At 25.4% G+C, this 11,888-nt stretch overlaps 1 protein-coding gene across 6 annotated transcripts in view; it reads right to left on the bottom strand.

The window, feature by feature from the left end:
* Positions 1 to 4,465: 4,465 nt before the first annotated feature.
* The window catches only part of LOC100199090 (uncharacterized), a 195,786-nt gene continuing 188,363 nt past the window's right edge, over positions 4,466 to 11,888 (bottom strand). For 4 of the 6 annotated variants that reach the window (XR_010640305.1, XM_065804174.1, XM_065804176.1 and 1 more), the window contains 3 exons: positions 8,699 to 8,824; positions 6,192 to 6,302; positions 4,466 to 4,745 (listed from right to left, as the gene is read on the bottom strand). Coding sequence is in view for 5 of the 6 variants with exons in the window: in XM_065804174.1 (XP_065660246.1) it covers positions 4,531 to 4,745; positions 6,192 to 6,302; positions 8,699 to 8,824 (452 nt within the window). In the remaining variant the exon portion in view is untranslated. The remainder of the gene's footprint in view (positions 4,746 to 6,191; positions 6,303 to 8,698; positions 8,825 to 11,888) is intronic. The other 2 variants (XM_065804175.1, XM_065804178.1) reach the window with 1 other exon arrangement.

The following is an 11,888-nucleotide window of genomic DNA, read 5'->3' as shown; positions in this document are numbered from 1 at the left end:
CAGAAAATGCTGGTAATGGTGTTAATTTGAAATATATTAGAATGCATATTATTGGCGGATCTGGAAAATGGGAATCTAGAGTACGCATGTATGATGCATACAATTCTCCAGTAAATACTTCAATACTCTCTGAATTATTTAACAAGTGTTAAGTAATTCAGATAACTAAAAATTCTTTTTATCTATGCTGGAAAACTGCATTATTGGTTTCAATCTTTAAAAACTGATGGACAGATAGCTCTGCGATGGGTATTAAAACTCTGCAATGGATATAGCTCTGAGTCTATTGCTCAATCTTTTTATTGTTTTTTTTTCTTTAATTAACAAATGACAAACATTCAACATCCAACTTTCTGACAATTACTGCAGATTTCAATCCTCTTGCTTTACAGTTGTTTTATTAAAAATTCTATTATGAATTAGATTAAAGTTACTGAAAATGGTTAAACTTAAAGCTTCTCTCCAAAAAATGTTACTGATATATGATAAAAGTACTATTCTCTCAGAATAGTACTTTTATCATATATCAGAAAATTGCTAATACAGAAATTTTACTGACTCTATGCCTAATGTTTCTACTGCAAGAAGATTAGTAGTTATGTTAAACTCTGGGGAAGCACAAGAGGGGCAATCTGGACGTTTTACTGTAATAGGACACGTTTTCTTTTATTCTTAAGCTATATCACTTTTACGCTTAGATTTCAGTTGTGAAATCAATTGATTTAATAACTTAAAAAAACTGATTTAAAATTACAAAATTTTCATAAAGTTATTTTTATAAAAATAAATTTTTAGCTCAGAGTTTATAGTTATGATGTAACCATAATATATTAATACATTATGGTCGTTATACTACCATTGTTTTATTTTTATTTTATTTTTATATTATTTTATTTTGGCTTAAAAAATTATGGTTAGTATAATGGTTGAAATGAGTTAAGAAATTATGGATAAGGATATGGTTGAAATATGATATGAGAATATGCATAGGTTTATAGTTGAAATAACTTATGAGAATATGGATAGAGGTATGATTGAAAAAAAATGAGCTGGAACTCTCATGTTATACTACTAGCGTGGAATTTCTGAAATTCGAAAAATAATATAAACTTTTGAAAGCTGAAACTTTTGAAAATCACCATAGGTACTTGCGGAAATATGACAATCGTTTTTAAATTGTTATACTTGTTAATGTTTAAGTATATTATGGCTTTTATTTTTAAAATACTTTTGAAAGCTAAGTGAATTTTCCCGGGTGGGGCAAAGCCCCAGCAATAAACTTTCGGATTAGGCTTGAGCCCCAGCGCGCTCTGCTCCTATGATGGAGAGCATATATGCTATCTCTTTTTTTTTTTTTTTTTTTTTGTGTGTAAAAAAAAATTATTAAAAAATATTTTATTCCATAAATATGGTTCACGATAATCAAAACAAAATTAGTTTGAAAAATGGGCTGCTTAATAAAATTATCATTGCGTAAAATGTATTTATTTTTATCTTTTGATGAATACAATTTATAAAAAGAAATTGGGGTCAAATAGGTTTTCCATTTAAACATAAAACAAAGAATATTAAAAGTATTAAGCTAATATATACTAAAAACTTTCATTTCAATTAATAGAGGCTTGGCATGAGTATAACGGTCTTTAAAATACATAAGACGTGCTACATGCTTCTGCTGACAATAAAGAGGTTTAAGTTTGCTTTTATTTGTACTAACTCAAGCAATGCATAGTTTATGTGACAATGAATAAATGCTTGCATAGTTTATGTGACAATGAATAAATGCTTGCATAGTTTATGTGACAATGAATAAATGAGTTATATAATTGTACACAAATATGTTTATTTAAAACATTTCTTGCTTTGTACAATATTCCTATACTTTTTGGAATTTTACTTGATAGGTTTATAATGTGATTTTTCCATGTAAGATTTTCATCTATACAAACACCTAGAAAGTTGGTTAATGTTACTTTTTTAATTTATATATTGTCAATAACAAGTTAAGGCATGATAATTGGCAGTTTATTTTTTTGATAAGAGGATGGAAAAGAATCCATTTAGTTTTATCTATATTGAGAGATAATTTGTTAGTCTTAAACCAGTCAGATTTTTTAATTAACTCGATGTTCAGATAATGATATAGAGTAGGAATGCTTTTGTGTGACATAAATAAATTAGTGTCATCAGAAAACATAGATGTTATTAAATCCGTGACTTTGTAAAGATCATTAATATAAATAAGGAAAAGGAGAAGTCCTAATATGGATCCTTGTGGAACTCCACATATAATATTCAACAAATTTGATGAAAATGTTTCATCGGCGTAATCAAATTATTTACGATTAGTTAAGTAACTTTTCAACCATTTTAAAGCGTTGCCTATTATACCATAATACTTTAATTTTTTAGCAAGAATTTTATGATCAATTGTATCAAACGCTTTCGCTAAATCAAATAATATTCCCAATGTGAATTTAGAATTAGAGTCTAATATACTTCTTGTAAGCTGAATGATAGCATGCTCTGTTGAATTATTTTTTTTGAAACCATGTTGCGTATTATATAATTATTTCTTTGCTAAAAGGTGATTGTATATGATGTTGAACAAAATTCTCTCTAAAAATTTGGTGGAAATTAGACGGAAATTGGACGGAAAAATTTGATGGAAATTGGACGATAGTGTTTATCATTAGTTTTTTCTCCTTTAAATATAGGAATAATAAATACAGAAAAAACTTTTTGAAAGTATTTATTATTCCTATTCTTTCCTTTTTTATTATATAAAATTTTCGCAAAATTATCTATTGAAAAGAAAATAGGGAAATGATCAGATGTCACTTTTAATAATACTTTTTTAAGCGAACTATTAAAAATATTGTTGGTTATAATGTTATCAGAAAAAGATTTTGTAAATAATACAGACCTTGACATGTTGGTAAAAAAGTGATCTATAACATCACAAAGATATATACAAATTCAGTAACTGATTATGTGGCTTGACGTTTTATAAAATAATTTTGTTGTTTGCTTATGCTTTTTAAAATCTGTAGATTTCATATGCATTGAAAAATTTATATCTTTCACAAAATATATATTTTACTTCTTTAAACATGTTGTAGATAATAAAATAAGCATGTAATAATGATTTTAAAATTTTTTTTGAAATAAATCGTTTTTTAAAACAAGAAAAACTTTTGTCGGTAATTTCAATGATTACCCGCCCAACCCCAGTCTTTATATGCTTGGTATGGCTCTAAGTATCCTGGAATTATTGCAGAGGTAATAGTTTTGTATATATCTTACAACCAAAAATTTATTTTAGGTAAAACCTTATAAAAAGTGGATAACATTGATAATAATATTAAAATTCAATGAACTTTTTATTAGAAAAATAATGTGTTTCATTATTTATTTATATAATTTCTGTTTAAACACTCTCATATAACTGAGGTCGGTACTGTTGCTAACTAAATAAAAAACTTTTGAAAAAATTTGTTATATCTGGCGTTATCAGAAAAATAAACTGATATATTTTGACGACACCATCTAATGAAAAATGTCCCCCGACAAAAATTATTCAACATAGTGATTATATCTTAGCAACTACGATTATGAAGAAGCCAATAAACTAATAAAATTAATAGAGCTAATTATTTGATATAATTTTGAAGAAGCCATTAAACTAAATCAAATAAATAAAGCTAAAAAAAATTAATATAATAATAAATATAATAATAAATTTACTGTAAAACAACATGTAAGTTTTTTCATATAATCATCAAAAAAATATATGCCTCAACAAGCATTACCTATCTATTTGATAATTAATGGAACATTTCTGCTTATAATAAGGTTGTTTTTTAATATATTTTTTGGTACTTAAGTTGATGAAGATTTATAATAACGAAAAATGTTTTTTTGGGATCCTCAAGGCTTGGAATGAAAATGAAGATCTAAAATGGTTATTAAAAAAAAAAAAAAATTTCGGGGAATTTTGATGCATAATATTTAGACAAGAAAAAAGGTTTTCTTTACCAATATTTCAATTTTTGACCTTGTCTAGCCAGTAAACGATAACCAAGGGAAATAAGCCATTGAAAGTATATACTTTGTTTTATTTTCAAGTTTAAAAATGCATTAAGTTAATGTGGACCGGCATTTCAAAATATATCAAGCTAAGAATAAACAGATTATATTTTTGTTTTTAAGTGTTTTAGAAGTAAAAATCTAATTTTTAAATATATCTATAATAAATTAAATAAATTTATCAATTATGTACCATTTAACCAAGTAAAATTAAAATGCAAATCCATGCTAATTCTTATATTCTAATTGAAAAAACTTAAATACTCGAAGCTTTTACTTTTATTCAATTATTTACTTTTATTCTATTTTTTATTTTTATTATTCTAAACTACTGTGCTGTTGGGAATTAAATAAATTCAATGTGATGAAACAGGAATCAAAATAAAATTATTCTTTTATTTGTTGCTTCCAAAATATTTTATTTTGAACAGCAACGCGGCTTTAATTTATTGGTTCCTTTTCAAAGTTATTTTTTTTCTGTTCCAAGTTTGCTTCGTAAACTTTAATAAAACTGATAAGTTTATCTAAAGATTCGTTTGTATAATGATTGTCAATATCGATTTCCTCTTCAAATAAGTAATCGTACTTAGAAAGCTCCAAAACTCGATTATCGATTTGGTTTTCAGATACAGTCGCATTATAAAACTTTTCATATTCTAAATATAAAAGAATCAAAATTTCACAAAAAATCAATAAAAAATAGTTACTCAAGGCATAATGGAGACACGGGCACAAAAATAACAAAAATCAACTTCATTGATTCAAGGAAAAATATTTTTGTAAAATAACGTATGCTTTAACTAGTTCAAAAAAAAATATGAAAAAAGAAACTTCTATGCCTAGGCACCAAAAAAGTCAGCAAAATATATATATATATTTTTTTTGAATATATTTGGTATTGCAACTCAATTAATATATTTTTTAAAAGGGCGTATTTGCTCAAAACCCTTCGAGCAAATCTGCCCCTTTAAAAAACACTGATTCAACTTTAAACAATGTTTTATGGAAAAATACTCTGATCTTGGCTGTGTTTTATTCCCATTTGTTCATATTCCCATTTATTCATATAAATAATAAACTATTTTTATTGCTTTTTTGCAGATAATCAAGACGTTTTTATTCCTTTTTTAATATCTAAAATATTTAATTTAATATCTATATTATTTGTAAAGTATATGTTTGCTGATGTTTAAATATTTATTTATTGCATATATGCAATAATTACTTTTTATGCTTTTATGTGTTTATCTAACATAGTAAAATATATTTAAAACTTGGTAACTATCATGGTAACTAACTTGGTATTAAATATTTAACATGTAATATTAGCTATATAACGTGGTAAGATATATTAAAAACCTGGGAACTAATTTGGTGATAGATATTTAAAATACAATTTACTTTATACAAAAATATAAAAACATTTAATATAATACATATTACTTATTACATATAATATATTAAATATAATACATTTTACTTTATACTTTCTCTATTGATGCAAATTATTAGTAATAGATTTTAGTCTAAGATTTTTAAAAAAAGTCTACAGGCATACAAAAACAATTTGTCATACATATTATTAGAATGATTTATGTTTACTTTGTGTGTGTTAACATAAAGAGATACCTTATCATGGTAAACCTTTTAGAAACTAGATGTGATAAAAACTGAATGCATGATCGATTTTGATGTTTTTTCTGTTTATATTTAAATATAGGAAAAATATTAGGGTGCCTTGAGGTTATTTTAGAAGTAAAATTCTCTGTCGTATCTATACGTAGTAAGGAATTTGAAAAAAATTATTATCAGAGCTGTTGTGAGTTTCACTGAGAAAAGTATGCTACTGACTGAATCACTAATGTTAAATTTACATGCTGCTGCTACTGCTACTGCTACTGCTACTACTACTACTGCTACTGCTACTACTACTACTACTACTACTACTACTACTACTACTACTACTACTACTACTACTACAAAAAGCCCATAAAAGATAAAAAAAATAAAAAGAGACGTTTTTAGACTATAAATTAAATGTACTTTTTCTATAAGATAAAATATTTTTTATTAGTCTCTTAAATTATATAAATCTTACTTACCTTGTTTTCCTTCAGATGTAACATTACTTAAATTTGACTGTCTACGTAAATTGTAAGAAAGCTTTCGTTTTCTTAGTTCTTTCAACTTTAAAGAACGCAATCTGAGCAATTCTAAATTTGAAACAAAATTATACAAATAGGTGAGTTATATATATTTCAAAAATGTTGTCTCAAAATTCATTGGTCTGTACAACCTATAATGCTTATTCATTATTTTGTACAAACTATAACGGAAAATCCTCATATCTTTCCCAATAAAAAAATTAAATATGTAACTAATAACTAATAGAGTCGTGATTTCTTTAAGATGGTTACAGATGGTAAGTTGTTACACTTTTATTTGATAGAATTAAAACAAAAATCCTTATATGTACATTAGGCTAAGATAAGATTGTCCTACTTAAAATTTTTTTGTGTTTAATGATATATTAAAGTATTGTAAGTTGATTGATAAGGTTGATAAAAGTTACTTACCAATTATTAGTTTATAATAATGACCATCATATGACAAAAAGCGATTTCTTTATTTTGGCGCAACTTGCTAAACATTATTTTTAAACACAAATCTACTAAATACAAGTTGCATGAAAAAGTGATTATATGAAAAATGAAAAAAAAAAAATGAAGGAAAAAAACCAAGCAGGTGCAATAAAACTTTCAGAAAAAATTATAAAAAGTGAGCAGTAGTAAGAAGAAGAGAGCAGTAGTGAGAAGAAGTGGGTAGTAGTGAGAAAAAGAGGGTAGTAGTGAGAAGAAGAAAGCAATAGTGAGAAGAGGATAGTATTGAGAAGTAGAGAGTAGTAGCGAGAAGAAGATGGTAGTAGAGAGAAGAAGAGGGTAGTAGTGAGAAGAAGACAATAGCAGTGAGAAGAAGGTAGTAGTGAGAAGAAGAGGGTAGCAGTGAGAAGAAGAGAGCAGTAGTGAGAAGAAAAAGGCAGTAGTGAGAAGAAAAGGGTAGTAGTGAGAGGAAAAGGGTAGTAGAGAGCAGTGAGAAGAATAAAAAGAGATCAGTAGTGAGAATAAACTAATTAAACATAAACAACATCCGCTCACAAACATCTGTTTTTCAAAGTAAAATTTATGTGAAACTATTATAAATTTTCTGATATTGATAAAAATTTATATATATATAAGTTGTACCTATCTATTATCAGCTGTACTTTATTATAATTTGTATTTCTTATCATAGTTTTGAATTTTTTATATCTTTTATCAATTTTTTTTAATTTATAATTAATAGTTTCTCTTATGCTATTTTTCAACATTTATTATGTACTATTTTTATCTGTTATCTTTTTTTTTAATATATAATTGTTAATACATGCAAATTATTATTATTTTTGTTTATTATGATTAAGTTAATGTTTTCTAGCGTATATACTATCTGTTTCTTGATATATACTCAATATAACCATCATATTTCTTTATACAATTTAATATTACTCTAAAATATATTTTTATAAACATTAAAACGGTAAACAGCTATACAAATGACACTAAATTCCAGGGAGCTGAACAATTTAATAAATTCAATTTTATTCTAACTAAATAAACTGTTAATGCCAGAGACAGTTCGCTAGTGATAAATACAAAATTTTTAATTGAAAATAAAAAAACACACACACAAAAAAAACAGCTATTGATTAATCAAAACATTTTGAAAATAAAAGCAAAAAAATGAAACAAAACTTTCATACTATAAAATAAAAGCTGTAAACAAAAAACTTTAGTATTAATAAGAAGGTGATCACAGAAGATTCAAACAAATTTAATACCCTCAGATTTAAAAGACAGCAGTAGGTTCTAGTTGACATATTTATATAACAATAACATCTCCAATATCTTATGAAACCAAAAAAATAACAGCATTATATAAAAATCAATTTCTCATGACAAAAAGTGTTGTATGATTAATGTAGATCTAGAAAAATAATAGCCTGACTTAAAATTATATAAAATTTTAGAAAAGCGACATATTATCAGGTAGTAAACTAAACTTTTGAAAAAATAATTGTTGCAGGATTATACTGTCATAAATAAATTTTACAAAAACAATAACAAATTCAAAGAATTAAAAACATTTTTGTTGAAGTAGAAAGTAACACATCAATAAATTAAAAGAAAATTAATTCATTTTCTAAAAAAATGTCATTATGTATACATTCTTTTAAATATCAAACCAAGCAAAACAAAAGTTTAAAGTTTTAATAATTTTTAAATAATAATTTTTTTGTTTAAAAATACTTTACCCCAAACAAATTTAAATAAAAAAATCTTTACTTCCCCAAAATCTTTACTTCCCCAAGACTGAGGACAACTAAACTCTAGATGTCCTTTTTAAAATAACGTTTTCTTCATTTCCCATTTCTTATTTAATCCCAAAGTTCTTTACCCCAAAATCCTTTCATTAATAAGTTTATGATTTATAGTTGTTAATAAACACAATGATACTATGATGAAAAAAAACAGAAATAAAATTTGCTTTTCCAATTAAAGACCAAACTTACCTTGATTAAACTGAGTAGTAAACTGACTTGATTTTCTACGTGAAATGAAATCATTGCCATTAGATTGAGAACCTTTTTGATATTGATTTTTTTCTCTATGGTCTTTTTTTTCCAAATAACTATCTTCTAGTATTTATAAATTAAACATATACAAATATTTATTTTTATTATTTATGATTATATAAGCATAAATATATTTATAAATTTTTATATTTTATTCTATAAAATTTGTTATTCTTTTATATATGGGACTGTTAATCAAATAAAAGAAGCATGTTGAAAAAATGAAAAATTAGTCTACAGAATCCTCTAAAATTGATAAAAAAGCAAATTTTTTTTTCACAAAAATCTTTATCACTAGATAGCATATAAAAACGTTTTTGGTTTCCTAATAAACTGTTTCCAGACAGGAAACAAACTATAACCTGGATAGTTTGTATAATAGAGTCAAATGAGGTTTATATAGATCTTTAATAAAATTATCTTTAATCTTTGGAGGTAAGCTGACATTTATGCTAAGCTTAATTGTAATAATAATTTATTTTTATTCTTTTTAAGAAAAAAATTTACTGTAACGTTGTTGAAGGTGGTATTGTTGTTACTAGTTTTGTTACCTCAAGATTATAAAGTATATAGAAGATCATTTAACTATAAATGATCTTCATGGTATTGTTGTATAGTTATTTTTGTAAAAAAGCAACAAAAAAAAAGAATGAAATATTTTTATTAGTATTATTAAGTAAAAGATTTTATTTATTATTCAATATTTCGTTATAAAATAAACGTCTTCTTTTAAAAACTATATTTATTATGCAATTGCTTCATATGCTGATTGCAAATCTTTCTTATTCTTTGCGTTGCGAATGTTTTTCCTCCTTTAATAATAGCATATAGTAGTACCTGACCATCTTTTTCATTGTAAATGTTGTTTACAAAGTCTGACACAAATTTAATAGATCTTGCAAAAATTATTGTTAACCACTGCAAGGTTAGAGACAAATTAGGATAAAATTTTAAACTGATCAACATACTCCCATAGTGGTGCTGGGCAGTTTAACCAAAGTTTATTATTCAGTTTATTGAGGTTTAACAAACTAAATATGAACTAAAAGTTTTCTTCTACTAATTGTGCAATAAAATGTTGTTTTTTTAGCTTAAAGTTAAGAGCTTTAAAAAAATTTCTCAGAATGCCTGAACAACTCAGGAACTGGTTTTAAGAAATATTATGATCTAGAAGAGCAAGTGGAACTTAGGTTTCATCAAGGTACCATAAATGCAATTTAATTAAAACCATTGTTGTATTGATTATATTTAAAATTGTTTCAGAATACTGAACATATTGTTCTACGTATTCCCTAAATTTGATTATTTGCCAATTGGCCTTTATATCTTGGATAGACGCACTGTAATGTAAAGAAGTTTTTTAAAAACCAGACAGAATAAAATATTGAGATAAATTCAGCCATAACCTGCACTTCATATTTTTTTATTTCTGTATTATCTTTCAATTCATAAGAAAGTCATGAACTCAATATCTGAATCTTGAGATAATAGATAGCCTTGAACATAAAACCTGCATGAGACATGAACCCTGGAGCTTGAATTTGAAAAACTCTTTCAGGACATAAGTACACAAGAGTCAGTTTTAGTAAATCTTTCTCCTCTGGGAAAAATGTTATTCTTTAAACCTCACAAAATTTTACTGTGTTGAGTGTAGGGATTTTTAACAAAGTGTTAGCAATAGATTAGGTATCATAATTAACAAACTTTGAAGAGTCAATTCTACTTTTAACATCATTCCAGTGTATTTGGAACCGTTTGAACATTAGGTTTTCTAGATATTCAGTTTTTTCACTGCACTGTTTTTCACAGAAGTGTTAAGATGTATTATATATTTATGACTCCTGCAAGCTAGCTTTAGTACAATTGAGTTTTGTTTATGACTAAACCTAGCATTGATATCAGAGTCTTCCTTTGTAGCAGTTGTATCAAAACATAAACCTTTCACGTTATCAAATATTCCATATTCTTCCTGTATTTTAACTGAAACTTTGTAGTGAGCTTTCCAGTAAAAGAAGCCAAGAAGTTTTATTTCACCACAAAGACTGCAAATCCATCAAAATGTGCTATAATGGAAAGAATAGTTTTACTGGTGGCAATTTTAAAATTTTTTTTTTATTGTTCAGCATTTTCTTGGTAAGATTTTTTTTGAGCTAGCAAAATGTTTGAATGAGACATAGAAAAATCAACTACATTTCTGCCTCAACTTACTATTAAATTCATGCATACATGCTTTAGATCTCTTGATAAACTATTTTTTATATTTTTACTGATGTCATGACTACTTTTTTAACAAAATCCTTCACTAACGTTTGTTTTTGATTATTTGGGCCTGGTTGTGCTAAATCAAATAAAATACCTGATTCTGTGCTAATATTACTTATGTCTAAGAAAAACTCTAGCTCTGTAGTTGATTCGCCTACTTGATTTAATTGTTTAATATTACAATAAAAGTTTTTTTTTTAGATTGTCTTTATTTAATTAAATCTTAAATCTTGTGTCTTTCTTCCTCGAGGTCATAAGGCAACTGAACTTTTGAACTTTTGAAAATTTATTATTAGCATAATATGAAAGTTTCTCAAGGCTCATCTTTTTTTAAGATTTCTTCAATATTATTTTTACCAATCCAAAAAAATCTGCTTCTCCTTCTTATTGAATTCTTTGCTAGATTTTTTCTTTTTTAATTTTTAAACTTTGCAACAAATAAAAAATTAATCTTTATTTGTTGAAAAAATTATTAAAGGTAAGTATTTTATTAGTTTTTTTTTTATAAATAAATACACCATTTTAGTCTAGTAACTTCAGCCATTTTGAATTAAAAAAAAATATTTTAAAAGACTACTTGTTATTAGTGATGCAAATTTTTAAAAAATTTTAAAAGTTTTAAATAATTTGTCTTAGCATTGGAAAGTAGTTGCTAACTTTTAAGCTGTTGGAGTACTTTAGTTTATACATTTTTAAATAATGTTTTCTGATTAAAATTTTCTGATCAAATTTTAAATATATTTTGCTCTAACGTTAATTATGTAGGGGGCCAGTAAAGTTAGAGTCCTAGACAGATTGCCCCATTGATCAAATAATTTTTTTTTAACTCAATTTGACACTTTAAATCTCACTCAATTTTAACATT

This window comes from Hydra vulgaris, chromosome 08 (genome assembly GCF_038396675.1).
Source record: "Hydra vulgaris chromosome 08, alternate assembly HydraT2T_AEP".
In the NCBI taxonomy this organism is placed as follows: Eukaryota; Metazoa; Cnidaria; class Hydrozoa; order Anthoathecata; family Hydridae; genus Hydra; species Hydra vulgaris.
The sequence above is the reverse complement of the archived record's forward strand: the minus strand, read 5'-3'. Positions and strand labels throughout refer to the sequence as shown.